The following is an 18919-nucleotide window of genomic DNA, read 5'->3' as shown; positions in this document are numbered from 1 at the left end:
CACATCATCGAGGTATGTCTCTCAATAGTTGTATTTATCACTTACTACAGCTTGATGTACCACTATGTTTCCTTTGTTGACAGCGATGTTTAAATGTGAACTAATTTAGATAGTGTTGTTCTTATAACCTTATCACCAACAAGTATGCCATGATTCTTTTTTTTCTTTAAACAACTTCCATCTCAGTCGACCTTTTGTTTTCAAGTTAGTAGAAATTTTAACCAAGATACACATGAGCTAGGTATTTCCTTCTCTCGGAGGGGGGGGTGGGGGTTGGTTGGTCTGGTTCAATTTACGGGCTAATGCATATCTCATATCACAACCTTGCCCTACTATTTGTTTATCTATGTGGGTGCAGGAATCATTTCCTAAGAACTGTGATTTACTGCTCTATCTTAACGGCAGGTATTTAGATTTCTGTGCCAACGTTTAATCTGTATGCACAATCTGTTTACAAAGAATATAGTACATTGTTTGTTGTTTATAGATGATTGCATTTGTTACAAAATTTTTAAATCTTTACTAGCTAAATTATTAGTGTGCCTTTTTTCTTTAGGGCAGGGGTGTCCAATGTCGGTCCTCGAGGGCCGCAATCCAGTCGGGTTTTCAGGATTTCCCCAATGAATATGCATTGAAAGCAGTGCATGCAAATAGATCTCATGCATATTCATTGGGGAAATCCTGAAAACCCGACTGGATTGTGGCCCTCGAGGACCGACATTGGACACCCCTGCTTTAGGGTGTTCTCCTTCAGGGTAATGGTCTTCTTATATACTATTTGACGCTGTGGGTGGACTGGCTTCGGGTGGCTGGTCTTCTTTCTCCTCTCTAACCCAGAATGTGTTTCAGTATGGGATTTTTTTCCTTGCTTGAGGAATGTCGACATGATTACAGCCTTAGTGGTTGAATTTGGTGCAGAGTGTGCATTGAATGTATATATTTATGAGCCATTAGGATACTCGACTTGGTTAACTCATATCATCACTACCTCACAATACCATGCTACTTAATGTAATATCACTGAATGTCAAGGGTCTTAACAATGTCATAAAAAGGAAGAAAATTCTATCATATCTAAGCTCCTCATAACCAGATGTCATCCTACTCCAGGAAACCCATTTGAGTGGTACTGAAGCCACCAAAATACGTCTGCCTTGGGCCCACCAACCTTACTTTTCATCTGCGAATGGGATTAGAAATGGTGTCCTTATCTTACTCAGGAATAGACCGGATATTAAAATTCTTTCATCGTCTCATGACCTTAATGGCAGGTGGGTTCAGCTCATCTTGGGCATAGGCAACTGTTCCATTTCCATCACTAACATATACGCTCCAACTTTGGATTGCCCAGAGTTCTTCTAAGAAATTGCAAACCAGGTTGTGAACTCCAATGCTAATCACCACATATTAGCGGGAGACTTTAACTTAATCTTGAACTCACAACTGGATAAACTTTCAGTAGAAAAGTATAAGCCTTCGAAGGCTGGAATGACTCTTTCAGACATTATGGCATAACTTGAGCTAATTAATGCTTGGAGACTAGTTCACCCGAATGACAAAGAATACACTTTCTACTCTCTTCCACATGGATCCTATTCTAGGATTGACTTGTTTCTCATCAGCAGTTCTCTCCAGCCTTCCCTCTGTGACTCCATGATTAAAGAAATCTCTATATCAGACCACACTGCAATAACACTTACGTTAGACAATATTGTTCCACCTGCACCTACCAAGACCTGGAGATTTAATTCTAACCTACTCACTGAAGATGGTTTTCAGGAGCATATTGAAAAAGCATTACTGAATTTTTTCTCTTTAACACTCCTGAGATGACCAGTTGGAGTGTTACTTGGGACGCTTTCAAAGCCTATATTCGAGGAGTAATCATTTCCTTTAGCACAATGCTTAAAAAAAAGAACGCTTTAGAACTGCGTAACCTAGAAAACTTAATCAAAACCAAAGAATTGGCACACCAAGCTGATATCAATAACCTTGCTCTCTTGGGTGAGTTGCAGAAATATAGATTTCAATATAACTCCATACTTAGGAAGACTGCTGCACATAACGTATTCGTCCAAGCCGCTCATTATTATGCTGACAACAACAAAGCGGGACACTTACTAGCTTCATACTTAAAACATAAAAGTGAACGTAAATTTATTTCCTCCCTGACAAGATCAGATAATACTGTTATATCCACCACACCTGAAATCTTAAGAGGAATTTAAAAAGTTTTATAAAGAACTATACAGAACAGAATCCTGTGATTCTCACAACCCCTACACATTCCTTAATGAAGTCATTTTACCTCTCCTGCCTGAACTGGATCATGATGGGTTGACATCCTCCATATCGAAAATGGAAATAACTGACACGATCAACAGTATGGCGACAAACAAAGCACCAGGCCAAGTTGGTCTCACGGTCAAATTTTATCAAGCTTTCAAGTCAACACTGTCCCCACATCTACATCAGTTCTTTATCCACATGTCAACACAAGGGAAGGTGACTGGATCTTTTTCCGAAACGACAATAATTGTCTTACCTAAACAGGGCAAGGATCCTAACCGTGTCAGTAACTATAGACCACTTTCCTTGATTAACGTGGATGCTAAGATCTATGCTAAATTATTAGCCACTAGATTGCTGGAAGTTCTACCTTTATTGATTTCTGAAGATCAAACTGGATTCATGTCAGGGTGACACTCATCCAATAACACACGTACTTTAGCAAACATTATATCTGTATCTCAATCACAATCTAATAAACTTGCCTTCTTAGCACTGGATGCTGAGAAGGCTTTTGACAGAGTGGAATGGCCATTTCTATTTGCTACTCTCTCGAAATTTGGCTTCCCAGAGAGATTCATTCAAATGATTAAGGTGTTATACTATGCTCCAACTACTAGACTCTCTGATTTTTCTGCCCTATGAGAGGAACTCAACAAGGATGCCCATTATCTCCTCTACTATTCAACTTGGCATTGGAACCTTTGTTGGCTGCCATCCGCGCAGATGTCACCATTAAAGGATTTGTCCATGCTGCACTGGAGATTAAACTCTCTGCGTATGCTGACGACATCATACTTTATGTGACACCAGACTCCATATCATCTGTCCTGAAAATTATAGATAGTTATGCGTAGGTTTCTGGCTACAAATTGAATACGACTTAATGAGAGTTAATGCCAGTAAATTGCATTGAAGCCAAACATGAAATGGTATCTCATGGTTTCATCTGGAAGCCGGTTAAGATTAAATACTTGGGCATTTACGTAGAGCCTACAATGGAAGATATGGAATAGTATAACACTGATCACATTCTAAGTATTATCAAAGAATCCACTCAGAAATGGTCCCCTCTTAAACTGACGTGGTGGGGTCACTTAGATACCATCAAGATGATGTTATTACCTAAAATAAACTATATACTGAGCATGCTGCCATTCTTGCTCAAAAGGCACACATACCACAACATTGAACACTGCCTAACTGCATTCCTATGGCAGAATAAACAGCCTCAAATTGCTTTGAACAAACTGAAATTTGATAAATCTTTGGGTGGGGTACACTTCCTTGATTTTTTTACACTACCACCAGGCTTTCATCTTGAGGCATGGTTCTCAGTGGCTATTAGATCGCCCTACGACTAACCTTCCTACTTGGCTACAACTGGAACAGAGTCTACACGGAAGTACTCACCTTGCTCTTGCCCTATCCACCCCTCTACAATCAAATGATATAAAACAACCAATATATCACTCTACACTGGTTGTGCTGAAGGCTTATGATAATCTGATGGAAATCAAGTGGCATGAGTCTCGTTGGATATTATTATGGCATAATGATCGCATAAATATACAGGATGGAATTCTTAACTGGAAATTATGGCAGAACTGTGGTATCTGGTCTCTTCAGGACTTAATTAAGGACTCTCAATGGACTTATCAATGGACTCTCATGGACTTATAGGCACACTATAGTCTAGCTCACCACTAACACTATCGCTGGTTACAATTGAGACACTGCTTGTATGCTCTCTTTCAAGATATAGGGAAATTAAGACACTCCAGATCTACTTTCGCAGATATCTCTAATTAATAAGAAAAAAAGGGATCACCTCACGATGGTATACTGTTATGTGAAAGTCTTTTACTCCCTCATTAACCTCCATGATGAATGCTTGGCATGAAGACTTGGGCCTTTCGTTGGAAGATGTGGAATGGCAGGACATCTGGATTAGTATGTTCAGATCATCTCGCTCAGCTGGAGTGCTTCAGTCTATGTTCTTCCTTCTACATAGAACACACTGGACTCCAGTAAAGGTTTCTAAGCTTTCAAATGGTCTTTCTCCCATGTGCTGGTCCTGTACCTCTCAGGAGGGTACACTAATGCACATGATTTATACTTGCTCACACCTCTCTATCTACTGGAGTAAAGTTTGGGAAACCATCTCCTCTATCCTGGATATACAGGAGCCCATAAATCCGTGCATTATTATATTGGGACACCATGGTCCCACCAATTGTTGCCTGATCATAATGCGAGATTGCTTAACACCCTTCTTATTCTGGCCCTCAAAAACATACTACACTGTTGGAAGGATCTATCCCAGACAAATTATAATACATGGTGGAACACTGTATGCCTCACAGCGAAATATGAAAATGTTATAGCAGAAAAGCACAGATCCATGTGCTCCTATGTTAAGATTTGGAGTCCGGTCCACATATTTTGCAATATCAGATGATGGCATTCAGTTATTGAGATAAGAATTGTGCTCCACAACAGAAACTCTCACATGTTATGGCTCATGTCTAGATCTGGTTTCGGTATATAGTCACATTGTCTCTTTGTACCTTGAACACTCTAGTAGCTAAGGCTACGTGTTTTGTTGACATTCCTCTTCTATACATAGGTTTAGATCAGCTTGTTGTATTACGTGGATATTATTGTATGAATCCCAATTTTCACTTATATGCTCAACATGTCTGCATCTTGCCTTGTTAACATTTCTCTTTCTGTACTTATTGTACATTGTATATTAAAATCAATAAAATATTTGAACTAAATTGAATCAGGTTGGGCAGACCTGGATGGACCATTCGGGTCTTTATCTACCGTCATCTACTATGTTACTATGTTATAAATCTCTCCTAGAGGCAGATATCGCATACCCTGGGAGCAACTTCCATAATAATGCAATCACATTTGGATCAATTGAATGCACCAAATCAGTACACTCTAAAACAGTTCAGGAAAATCAACCATGTCCGGATTGCTGTACTGATTCTACTGGAGCTTCCCATGCATTTCTAGTGAGACGACCCTTTCCCTTTGTGGATCGCTGCCACTTGGAGTATGGTGGAAGAAGACCTCACGTGGAATGTTGAAGTGGAATTGCCTCCAGTCCATTATCGAGAGGATGTTGTATATCCGGGAAGAGTTCCTTTGCTTCCTGCATCGAGTGCATTGTATGAAATTTTCCCTCCAAGTAGAAACTGAGTACAAATGGATATTGCCATTTATATTTTATTCCTTTTTCTGCCAAATATTGAGTGTAGGGTCACAACTCACGCTGTCTTCATAGTGTGGTTGTGCCTAGATCTTGGTATATTTCAATGGAATAAGTATCCCAAGTAAATGGTGCCTTAGAGCATGCTACCGAGAGAATAGTTTCCTTTAATTTATAATCCACAAAGTTTGCCACAATGTCACGTGGTGTATTAGCCCGGGCTCGACCCAACGTATAGTGAGCCCTCTCAATGTGCACTTTATCCGCATCTAATGGATGCGTGGAATCTAATAATAAGTCACTTACTAGTTTCTGAATCATGACTTCACAAGTGTTATAGTCCTGGCTCTCCGGCAGGCCACGAAAATGCAGATTGTGTCTCTAGGACTTGTTTTCCAAATCTTCAATTTTATCAAGTAGATAGAGAACGGTAATCTTACTTGGAGTTTTCCAGACTAGAAATCGCTGCGTGGTGCTCCTCCAGATGTGATTCATGCTCCACTAGTCTGTTGCCCAATTCAGGGATCTCTCCACGCAAATCACTGGCCAGGGCCATTAACTCTGATCGCACCGCTTTGAAGTCAGTTTTTATTTCTACTAAAAGCACATGAAATCCTAGCATAGGATCTGCCTCAAATTCAGGCTCCTGGGTTACCTGCTGTGCCGCTGTTGCATTTTCCGCCGGAGGAATGTGGCCCATCGCCATCTTGCCTGCTGGAGCTATAGGAATGCAAATGTCATTACATCAGTACGGTATTGTGTTCCTTTTTTCAATGCTTCCAGTGCCTGCTTGCTTTACATATATGCAGATGATATCCGCGCAGACCAAAAGTTGCAAAAAGTACTAATATCGCTTTTTTTGGCTGAGTCCCATGGAGCGCCGATGTTTCACATCCATCTTGTGCTGTGACGTCACTTCCCCCTCAAAATTTTTCTACCTTGTGATCAGTGTGTTTGAAGCAATCGGAATCGCCTGTAACCCAAAAGAGCGGCATTTCTTCATTAACAGCTCATCCAGGAGCATCAAATCTGTACCCATCTCATCCACTGGCTCACTCAGTGCACCTCAAAGAGGATTACAACAGCATCAAGACCTTACTAGGCACCTTTAAGTATGATGAGTATGGTTGAGAGGTCATCGGAGACTTCAAAATAGTAGCATTTCTAATGGGTCTCCATGGCGGTTTTACCAAGTTTCCCTGCTATCTTTGCTTTTAGGACAGCAGGGACACAAAGGAGGGACTGGCCACAGCAGACAGAGTTCTCTGTGGGGAGAAACAACGGCAAATGGAAACCACAGGTGGACTGCCAGAAAGTGCTGATGCCATTACTGCACATCAAATTGAGCCTAATAAAACAATGTCAGAGCTCTAGATAAGGAGTGGGCAGGCTTCAAGTACCTTCAAGACATCTTCCCTAATCTGTCTGAAGCAAAGGTCAAAGCTGGTGTCTTCATCAGACCATAGATAAAGAAGATCCTGGAGTGTAAGGAATTTCCCAAGGAGCTAGTGTCTTGGAACAGCTTTGTTGCAGTGGTTTGGGGTTTCCTGGGCAAGGCTGAAATCTTGGTGGAGTTGGTTGTGAATCTGGTGAAGAATTACAGTAAAATGGGCTGTAGGGTATCATTCAAAGTCCATGTCTTTGATGCTCATCTTGAAACATAGAAACATGATGGCAGATAAAGGCCAAATGGCCCATCTAGTCTGCCCATCCGCAGTAACCATTATCTCTTTCTCTCTCCGAGAGATCCCATGTCCCTATCCCAAGCCCTTTTGAATTCAGGAGAACATGGAAGCATACTCAGAGGAGCATGGTGAGCGTTTTAAATAGGTAATCTGGTCACAAAAGCAAAGTTTAACAAAAATTGTGTTACATAGTGTAATTAGAGACATTAAAGCATACACTCAGGGCTCCTTTTACAAAGGTGCACTAATGGTTTTAGTGCGCGCTTAGTGCACACTAAAATGCCATGCACGCTAGCCGCTACTGCCTCCTTTTAAGCAGGCGGTAATTTTTTGGCTAGTGTGTGCTAAAAACGCTAGTACATCTTAGTAAAAGGAGCCCTCAGTTATCTAATTTTTCTATCATATTCTCATGGTATCATGTAATTTACACTATATAAGACATTTTTAAAAATAAGAACCAGTCTTGGAAAGGTGAAAATTCCCACTGTCTGTTGTTGCAGTAATGCTGTTAGCTTAAATCAGGGGTGTCCAATGTCGGTCCTCGAGGGCCACAGTCCAGTCGGATTTTCAGGATTTCCCCAATGAATATACATGAGGTCTATTTGCATGCACTGCTTTCATTGTATGCTAATAGATCTCATGCATATTCATTGGGGAAATCCTGAAAACCCGACTGGATTGCGGCCCTCGAGGACCAACATTGGACACCCCTGGCTTAAATGGTGAGGAAAAAAGTGGGTCATTACTGCTTTGCCATTAAGTCAGTGCGGAGATGTGTATTGAGCAAAACAAAAACAGGAAGAGTGAAAGAAAAGATGGCGTTGAAAAGAGCAGGACAGACAGCTGGATGCTTACCATCTCCATTCCATTTTTCTTCATTCGTCGGCAAGACTTGAGGTAAGTGCGGATACGTTTACGTGCTCGCTCCTGAAACTCTGGAAACTGACGACTGCAAGATTCAATGATTGCCTGTATCTTTTCTTTGGGCTGTTTAGATATGGGAACCATGCGGTCCAAATTTTCATCCACAAAGAGGCGCACAAACATCTGAAAGGAAAATGGAAGTTATCCACTAAATGTTTTGAACTAGAAACCTTTAAATACCACAGTCAAGCATGTGGTCTTACATTGAAGGCTTTCAGACGTTCTGGGTCTAGTCCCTCTGAATCATTTATCTTATCATTATCTTCATGGTCATCATGGTCATCATCATCATCCTCAGCAGTAGCAGCTCTTCCAACTGTCAGGTCCTCTGGACAGCCACTCATTTCTGTTTTTATGGAATCATAACTGCCAGAGCTGTATGGAGGGGACTGGGAAAGAAGAGTAAGACTGTGTTTATTATATGAGGTTTTCTACTTGCTTTTCAAAATTTTTAATTTAAGTTTTTTTTTAAATATTTGCATAAAAGCAAAAAAGTACAGATACAAAAAATATGTGTTAGCCAGGTAGTTTTCCCATAGGGAGAGAAGGGAAAGAGTTATATGGTTCTATGGTAAGACAGATCAGGTGCAATTTAATATAAATGGGATAGGTATACACTTAACCTTGTAAAGTCAATCATTTACTTCTCACTTACATGTGTGACTTTTGCATGCCAGTTTTAAATAATTATAGTATTTGTTGACATACTGTACAAGATGCTATGCAACAATATAGGGTAAAATACTTACTATCTACATCAGGGGTGCCCAAAAGGTCGATTGCGATTGACCAGAAGATCACAAAGTTTATAGTTTATAGTTTATAGTTTATTCAATTTTTGATTAAACGCCTTTTCGTTACTACAAAGCGTTGTACAGAATAAAAAATATTTACATTTAACAATAATGACGAAAAGTATTTACATTTATCTAAAATGACAATTAAACATACTTTCTTATAGTAAAAATACAAGACAACAGACCGTACAAACTGGGTAAATGTTGACCCTTTGGCCATTAAACATAAGGAAAAGGGGGAAGAAATACACTTGAAATAGAAAAGTGAGAAACATATAAGGGAAGAACACTTAGGAACTGGGGAGCAGTAAAATTAATAGTTAAAAAAAAGAAGTTCAATTAAAAGCATCATTAAAAAGAAAGCACTTTAAGTTGCTTTTAAAATTTTTTAAGTTTTTTTCCATTTTTATATACAAAGGGAGAGCGTTCCAAATTGTAGGGGCTGTAACAGAAAACGTAGAGGTGCGACGCGTGCCAATGATTTTTAAAGAGGGAACGTTAAGGTTGTATTGAGAGATGGATCTTAAGGTTCTTGGGGGGTCGTAAGGAATCAGAAGTCTATCTATGAAAGCTGGTGTGTTGGTCTGTGTTGTTTTAAATGCCAGAAGTGCGATTTTATAAGTTACCCTATGAGAGACTGGCAACCAGTGGGCCTTTTGAAGCAGAGGGGTAACATGATCGTATTTTTTTGCTCCCGAGATTATTTTAATGGCCGTATTTTGAATAAGTTGCAAGCGTTTTAAATCTTTATGAAAGATACCATTTAGTAAAGAGTTACAATAATCCATTTTTGAAATTACTAGTGAATGAATCAGAATGTTAAGGGAATTAGTATCTAAGAGAGGGACCAGTGATCTAATCATTCTTAGTTTATAATAGCAACTTTTTACTATTGCACTTATTTGAGGACGGAATGTTAGCTTATTGTCGATTAAAACACCTAAAATTTTTGGCCAAGATAGACTGGCATTGCCTTTGCGTTCTCCCTGTTTCCTGATGCCACAACAGGCCAGCAGTGACTGCAGAAGCACTGGGCACATCAGTCCCAGGCCAGCCAATCGCTGCCTGGCTGGCCTGGAACTTCCTCTCTGACGTCAAAATTGACATTGGGGAGAAGGCTGGTGGGCCCAGCGCTTCTGCAGTTGCTGCTGGCCTGTTGCGGCATCGGGAAACAGGGAGGACTCAGTGGCAATGGTGGCTTGGGGGCTTGTTCCTAGACGACGGCCCTGGTGATGGCTTGGGGACAAAGAAAGGACAGAGAGAAAGAAAGAGGAGATAATTCTCTTATAAGACTCATTGGGAAAAGGATTTGGGACAGCGATATAATGCAAAAGAATAGGAGAGTATGTGCGGGGAGGTATATAGAGCATCTTCTTGTGCCTTGGTTCAGGAAAATGTATATAAGGTTCTGACCCACTGGTATTATACGCCAGCGCGTTTGCATGGAATGTTTCCACAGGTGTTGGATCAATGTTGGAGGTGTGGGTCTGGGGTGGGGTCCTTTTTGCACATATGGTGGGACTGTATAGAAATACACCCTTTTTGGCTGTGAGTGAGTCACACTTTGGCCACTTTCACGGGAGGGCCGGTGGGAGACTCTCCACAAGTATGCTTGCTGGGCCTTGATAATGGTAGGGAACATCATTGGCAAACTCTGCTTCTTCGCCTAGGCTTTGCTGCAGCAAAATGTTTAATAGCGAATCATTGGAAAAGCAACCTTGCTCCTAAGAACATAAGAAGTTGCCCCCGCTGAGTCAGACCAGAGGTCCATCTTGCTCAACGGTCCACTCCCGCGACGGCCCATCAGGCCTAGTGCCTGAACAGTGGTCCTTGATTAATTTTGTAACTTACCTCTAATCCCATCCCTATAATCTACCTCTGCTCTTATCTGTACCCCTCAATCCTTTTGTCTTCCAAGTACCTATCCAAAGCTTCTTTGAACCCCTGTAGCGTGCTCCTGTTTATCACATCCTCTGGTAGCGCGTTCCATGTAGAAGATACTGAGCGGGAAAAATGCTGGGAACAGGCAAGAGACGAACAACAGAAGCTGTTGACCAACTAAAAGGGCAAACAGATAAAATTAGAGGAACAGGAAAGATCAGGAAATCAGGTTGCAGACAAAAAAGATACACCAAAAAATGAGGAAGAAGGGAACAGAAAAGATACACCAAAAAATGAGGAAGAAAGGAACAGAAATGAGGGATTGGCAGCCCAAATAGGGGAAGGTAAGAGGAGCAAAACACATGTAAAACCAGCAGAGAAAAGAAAAGACCAGGACTTACATTGCTTGTACGCTAATGCAAGGAGCCTAAAGTCCAAAATGGGAGAATTAGAAGCCATAGCCAAAAAAGAAAACCTAGACATCATTGGAATCACGGAAACATGGTGGAACGAGGATAACCAATGGGACCTAGTGCTGCCAGGGTACAAACTCCATAGAAGAGACAGGACCCACAAGAAAGGTGGAGGAATAGCACTATACATAAAAGACACCATTCCCTCGTCCGGAGTGGATATAGAATCAAAGGCGGAAGGACTGGAGTCATTATGGATCAAATTACCAGGAAAAAGTGGCCTTGACATAAGATTGGGTCTATACTATCGTCCACCTGGACAAACGGAAGCAAACGACAAAGTACTGGCAGCAGAATTGAGGCGGGAAGGCAACAACAGGAATGTGACAGTAATGGGAGATTTTAACTACCCCGGGATAAACTGGAATATTGGAAACTCAAACTGCGCGAGGGAAACAGAATTCATAGAGGCCGTGAGGGACTGCTTTATGGATCAGCTTGTCAAGGAACCAACAAGGGGATATGCCACTCTTGACCTAATCCTCAACGGAATAGGGGGACCTGCAAAAGAAGTGGAAGTAGTAGGACCACTAGGAAACAGCGATCACAACATGATCCAGTACAAATTAGGAGTAAGTACAGCAAAAGGGAAGAGAACCACAGTGACAACGTTCAACTTCAAGAAAGGGAACTATGATGCTATGAGAGCAATGGTAAGAAAAAAACTTAGAAACAGCTCAAGGAAAACAGAAACTGTAGAGCAAGCCTGGTCTCTATTCAAGGGCACAGTGCAAGAAGCACAACATATGTACATCCCCAGATTTAGAAAAGGGTGCAAAAAAAACCGAACAAAAGACCCCGCATGGATAAACAATGAGGTGAAGAAAGCGATAGGAGACAAGAAAAAATCATTCCAGAAATGGAAAAAGGACCAAACTGGGGAAAACTGGAATGAACACAGGAAACGCCAAAGAGAATGTCATCAAGTGGTTAGGAGATCGAAAAGAGAATACGAAGAGAGACTGGCCAAGGAGGCAATAAACTTCAAATCATTCTTCAGATATGTTAAGGGGAAGAAACCGGCAAGGGAGGAAGTAGGACCGTTGGATGATGGAGACAAAAAGGGAGTGATAAAGGAGCAAAAAGAGGTAGCCGACAGGTTAAACAAATTCTTCTCGTCAGTCTTCACAAGCGAGGACACATCCAGTGTACCGGAACCCGACGTGATCTTCCATGGTGACCAAGAAGAAAAACTGTCAGCAATAGAGGTGAGCCATGAGGATGTCCTCCAACAGATAGATAGATTGAAAAGCGACAAATCACCAGGCCCGGACGGAATCCACCCTAGGGTACTAAAAGAACTAAGAAATGAGATAGCGGGAATACTCCAACGAGTTTGCAACCTATCCTTGAAAACTGGAGAGATTCCGGAGGACTGGAAGATAGCAAATGTTACACCTATCTTTAAAAGGGGTCAAGAGGAGATCCGGGAAACTATAGGCCGGTAAGTTTGACATCGGTTCCAGGCAAGATGGTAGAAGCACTGATAAAGGACAGCATCTGTGAGCACATCGAAAAAAATGGGCTGATGAAAGCGAGCCAACATGGCTTCTGCAAGGAAAGATCGTGCCAAACAAACTTACTGCACTTCTTTGAGGGGGTAAACAGCCAGTTGGACAAAGGGGAACCTGTAGACATCATTTACCTTGACTTCCAAAAGGCCTTTGACAAGGTACCCCATGAGCGGCTACTTAGGAAGCTGTGGAACCATGGGGTGGAAGGGGACGTACACAGATGGATCAAACACTGGTTGGCAGGCAGGAGACAGAGGGTTGGAGTGAAGGGTCACTACTCGGGCTGGAGGAAAGTCACGAGCGGAGTTCCGCAGGGGTCTGTACTTGGACCGCTGCTGTTCAATGTATTTATTAATGACCTGGAAACGGGGATGAAATGTGAAGTTATAAAATTTGCGGACGACACTAAACTCTGTAGAAGGGTTAGAACTACGGAAGAGTGTGAGGACCTACAAAGGGACCTAAACAAACTGGAGGAGTGGGCGAATAAATGGCAGATGAAATTCAATGTAGGGAAATGCAAGGTCATGCATATAGGGAGAAAGAACCCGATGTTCAGCTACCAAATGGGGGGATTAGTATTAGAGGGAAGTAACCTTGAAAGAGATTTGGGTGTACTGGTGGATACAACAATGAAGTAAACGGCGCAATGTGCAGCAGCCGCGAAGAAGGCAAACAGAATGTTGGGTATTATTAAAAATGGTATTACGACCAGAACAATAGAAGTCATCCTGCCGTTGTACCGGGCAATGGTGCGCCCGCACCTGGAATACTGTGTTCAGTATTGGTCACCGTACCTTAAGAAGGATATGGCAATACTTGAGAGGGTCCAGAGGAGAGTGACACAAATGATTAAGGGCATGGAAAACCTTTCATACACTGAAAGATTGGAGAGGCTGGAGCTCTTCTCCCTGGAAAAGCGGAGACTCAGAGGAGACATGATAGAGACCTACAAGATCATGAAGGGCATAGAGAAAGTAGAGAGAGATAGATTCTTCAAATTTTCAAAACATAAAAGAACAAGAGGGCATTCGGAAAAATTGGAAGGGGATAGATTCAAAACAAATGCTAGGAAGTTTTTCTTTACTCAGCGGGTGGTGGACACCTGGAATGCGCTTCCAGAGGATGTAATAGGGCAGAGTACGGTACTGGGGTATAAGAAAAGATTGGACAATTTCCTGTTGGAAAAGGGGATAGAGGGGTATAGATAGAGGATTACTGCACAGGTCCTGGACCTGTTGGGCCGCCGCGTGAGCGGACTGCTGGGCACGATGGATCTCAGGTCTGACCCGGCGGAGGCATTGTTTATGTTCTTATGTTCTTATGTTCTTATGTTCATGTATCCACCACCCTCTGTGTGAAAAAGAACTTCCTGGCGTTTGTTCTAAACCTCTCCCCTTTCAATTTCTCTGAGTGCCTCCTTGTACTTCTTGATTAATTTGAAAAATCTGTCCCTGTCTATTTTTTCTAAGCCTTTCATGATCTTGAAAGTTTCTATCATGTCTCCTCTAAGTCTCCGCTTTTCCAGGGAGAAAAGCCCTAGCTTTTTCAGTCTGTCAGTATATGAGAGGTCCTCCATGCCCTTTATTAGCTTAGTTGCTCTTCTCTGGACCCTCTCAAGTACTTCCATGTCCTTCTTGAGGTATGGCGACTAGAACTGAACACAGTACTCCAGGTGCGGGCACACCATAGCACGATACAGTGGCAGGATGACTTCCTTTGTCCTGGTCGTGATACCCTTCTTAATGATACCCAACATTCTGTTTGCTTTCCTTGAGGCCGTGGCACATTGCGCCGACGCCTTCAATGTTGTGTCTACCATCACTCCCAGGTCTCTTTCAAGGTCGCTCACCCCTAGCGCTGAACCCCCCATTTTGTAAGTGAACATCGGGTTTTTTTTCCCTATATGCATGACCTTGCATTTCCCTATGTTGAAACTCATTTGCCACTTTTTGGCCCATTTTTCCAGTGTTGTCAGATCTTTTTGGAGATCTTCGCAGTCCTCCATGTTATTGACCTTGCGATATAGTTTGGTGTCATCCGCAAATTTAATAATCTCACATTTTGTTCCTGCCTCCAGGTCGTTAATGAATATATTGAATAGGAGCGGTCCCAGCACCGACCCCTGTGGAACTCCGCTCGTGACCCATTGCCAGTCTGAGTAATGTCCCTTTACTCCAACCCTCTGTTTCCTGTCCGCCAGCCAGTTTTTGATCCATCGGTGGACTTCCCCTTGCACCCCATGGTTCCATTGCTTCCTTAGTAGTCTTTCGTGTGGCACCTTGTCGAAGGCTTTTTGGAAGTCAAGGTATCTATGGATTCCCCTTTATCCACCTGGCTGGTTACCCCCTCAAAGAAGTATAATAAATTTGTGAGGCATAACCTGCCCTTGCAGAAGCCATGCTGGCTCAACTTTAGCTGCCCATAGTTGTCGATGTGTTCCCAGATGCTGTCTTTAATCAGCGCTTCCATCATCTTTCCCGGGACCGAGGCCAAGCTCACTGGCCTGTAGTTTCCTGGGTTTCCCCTTGAGCCTTTTTGCTGCCTCAAAACCCTCTCACCTCGACGCCCAGCTCCTCTTCAGACTTCAGCCGCCGCAAGGGAAGGAGTTGGCCGGCGTGAGAGACCAACTCCGCCCCCAACAGCCCTTGCTGAGCCGTTTTGCTGCCTCAAAACCCTCTCACCTCGACGCCCAGCTCCTCTTCAGACTTCAGCCGCCGCAAGGGAAGGAGTTGGCCGGCGTGGGAGACCAACTCCGCCCCCAACAGCCCTTGCTGAGCCGTTTTGCTGCCTCAAAACCCTCTCACTTCGACGCCCAGCTCCTCTTCAGACTTCAGCCGCCGCAAAGGAAGGAGTTGGCCGGCGTGGGAGACCAACTCCGCCCCCAACAGCCCTTGCTGAGCAGTCCGCTGCCTCCACTCTGCCTCGCCTGGCTTAGGTTTCCATGTACAAATTCCATTGTGACCTGTCCAGTTACTAGATTGCACTATCAAGATTCCACTACCAAGCTCCTCCGCTGGAATTTGTCCAGCTAATAGTCTCTACTCATTGCCAAGGCTCTCTCTTGACTTGACAAAAAAAAAATAAAAATAAATTAAAAATAAAAACTTAACAAAAAAAAAAATAAAAAAATAACCAACCCTTTATTACTGCCTTAACTAGATACCCTGATATCCTCCAGTTTCAAACTTTCCCCCTGAGATTACATAGGTCCCCTGCTCACCCTGAGCTACCACCGCTAGGCCACCCCTCTGCTTGGAGATATCACTTAAGCCAATCAAAGAAGCCCACCATGATGCCACCCATTTGGCTCCTTCTTCTCCTACTCTGCTCATCTCTCAACACCTCCCTCTGCCTGAAACCTCCCTTTCCCAACCTGCTTGACTCCCCAAATGTTTACAATATTTGCCCTGGCACCAGAATCCCCACCCTAACGCGCCCCAGGAATCACCCTACCAGAAAACCCCCCCGCAAAGTCAATCCCGCCTCTCTAAAGCCTGTCCCCCATGCTAACCTCCCCTACCATGCCTCCAACTCTCTCACCCCTGTCCTGACCCTTTACTGCAACACCAGATCCACATGCAACAAGACTCAAATTCTGAAGGACCTCCTCGAAGACTTTGATCCCCTGTGCATCACAGAATCATGGATTTCAAAAGACGACCTCTTCACACAAAACGAACTCTGCTCCCATGGCTATCAAGGCCTCTTCTCACCCAGAATCAACCGCAAAGGAGGTGGCCTGGCACTCCTCTACAAATCCTTCTTTGATGTCCAACTCCTCGAAAGAGGCAGCCATGCTTCACTAGAATATATGCTAGCCTCAGTCAATGATGAACTCCGCCCTCACCCACTAGGCATCCTGCTACTATACCGCCCACCTATCCCTTGGTCCAAATCCTCCGACCTCGTCCTTGAGACCATAACTAATGCCTTCCTCAAATTCCAAAGATTACTAATCATCGGAGATGTTAATCTCCACCTTGACGACACCACCAGCAAGGACACGACTGAATTCAATGACTTCCTCACCTCCCTAGGTTTCTCCCTCCCCACATCCGCTCCTACCCATGAAAAGGGGCACGCCCTAGACTTCATCCAGTTCCTCTACCTCACCGCTTATAAAACTTCTACCGAAGACACCCGTTGGGAACACGTCCCCTGGTCAGACCATTTCCTAGGGGCCTTCTGCCTCCCCATCTTCATGTCTCATCTTGGATCCCCACCCCGCTCCCCTAATTCCATTACCTTCCAGAAAAAAATCTCGAGCGATCTGTTCTGGACCAAATTCCTTAACCATTTCCCCTCCATTCCCAAGCTTGCAGACTCTGAAAACAATTGGCACAACTGGATCGCCCTCTCCGAGTCTACCTACCACTCCCTCGCCCCTCAAACCACCAAATCCATTACCTACCCCCATAAAGCCCCTTGGTACCTTCCACTCCACAGAGACCTGAAACAAAAATGTCGAGCTTTAGAGCAAAAATGGAAAAAATCCAAATCCCCATCTGACAGACAGGCCTGGAGAGTCAATATCAAGCTCTACAACTCAACATTAAAAAAAGCAAGGAAGAACTTCTATGCAGACAAGATCTCCAGATCCAACAACCAGAATAGCACACTGTTCAATATTTGGCGCTCCCTAACCACAAAAAACGACCCCACCCTTCTCCCCTCCTCTCCCTCAGCCGAGGTCCTGGCAAAATTCTTCAATGATAAGATCACTACCTTAAGACGCTCCTTCCCGCCCGCAATCTCCTACAACTCTCTGGTGCCCCCCAAACCCAACCCTATCCTAGCTTCTTTCAACCCCATCCCTGCCGACAGATCCTGGACTGCCTTCGAGCTCATATCTGATTCTCAGATCCTTAAACTCTGCCTCAAGTTAAAATCTTGCAACTGCATCCTGGACCCATTCCCCTCCTACCTATTTGAGAAAATCCCCACACAGGCCATCACATCTCTTACCGAACTCATAAATTCTGCCCTATTATCGGGCTTATTCTCCACTGAAATGGGACACATCGCACTTACCCCTCTACTGAAAAAAGCTGACCTGGACCCCTCCATACCATCCAGCTATCGTCCAATAGCAAATATCCCTCTCCTCACCAAGCTGCTTGAGTCTATCATATCTACCCAGCTCTCTTCCTACTTAGAAAGATTCTCTATCCTCCTACCCTACCAATATGGCTTCAGACCCAACTTCTGCACCGAATCCCTATTGGCCTCTCTAATCTCTAAGGTTCAGCAACTGCACTCTCGTAACAAGTTTGCTGTTCTTCTACAATTCGACCTCTCCGCAGCTTTTGATGTTGTCCACCATGACATTCTAATTTTTCAACTCTCCGAGATAGGCATTAGCTCCACAGTTCTTGATTTGTTCTCCAAATTCTTGCGCTCCCGCTCTTACACGGTTAACATGAGCGGCACCTCATCCTCCCCCTGGATCCCGACTTGTGGTGTCCCGCAAGGCTCACCCCTCTCCCCAATCCTTTTTAACATTTACATGTCCTCCCTGAAACTATTCCAACTATCCCCCCTTGAAACTCTTTACACTTACGCCGATGATATCCTCGTCCTCCTTGAGACCGACTCGAACCTCACTAACCTCTCTACGAACATATCCTCATGCATAACGAACCTCCAATCCTGGGCATTCACAGTACAAATGAAACTGAACTAGTCCAAAACAAAACTCCTTTGGCTCGGCCCACAATTAGACCATCTACCCTCTTCCATCCCATTGTCCTCCGGCTCCTCACTACAGCTCGAGCTCTCAAGCAAAGTTCTGGGTATCACCTTAGACTCTTCCCTATCCTTCAATGACCATCTCCAATCCTTGGTAAAAAAATGCTTCTTCAGCCTTCACATGCTAAGGAAAGTCAGACCCTATTTTCACCAAAAACACTTCGCAGTCCTAGTCCAATCCATCATCCTCTCCAGATTAGACTATTGCAATTCTATCCACCTCAGCCTAACCAAGAAAAGCCTCCACAGACTGCAGCGGATTCAGAACGCCGCGGCTAAGCTTATTTTTGCGAAAAGCAAATTTGATCACGTCTCGCCACTCTTGTCTAAGCTCCATTGGCTCCCAGTAATCTCCAGGATCCACTTCAAATGTGTGTGC

At 43.5% G+C, this 18919-nt stretch overlaps 1 protein-coding gene across 4 annotated transcripts in view; it reads right to left on the bottom strand.

Annotated features, from left to right (window-relative positions):
• The window catches only part of NOL4L (nucleolar protein 4 like), a 499130-nt gene that overhangs the window by 141600 nt on the left and 338611 nt on the right, over positions 1-18919 (bottom strand). For all 4 annotated transcript variants that reach the window (XM_033962718.1, XM_033962719.1, XM_033962720.1 and 1 more), the window contains 2 exons: positions 8328-8513; positions 8056-8247 (listed from right to left, as the gene is read on the bottom strand). In XM_033962718.1, coding sequence (XP_033818609.1) covers positions 8056-8247; positions 8328-8513 — 378 coding nt within the window. The remainder of the gene's footprint in view (positions 1-8055; positions 8248-8327; positions 8514-18919) is intronic.

Source organism: Geotrypetes seraphini, chromosome 11 (assembly GCF_902459505.1).
Source record: "Geotrypetes seraphini chromosome 11, aGeoSer1.1, whole genome shotgun sequence".
NCBI classification, from domain to species: Eukaryota; Metazoa; Chordata; class Amphibia; order Gymnophiona; family Dermophiidae; genus Geotrypetes; species Geotrypetes seraphini.
The sequence above is the reverse complement of the archived record's forward strand: the minus strand, read 5'-3'. Positions and strand labels throughout refer to the sequence as shown.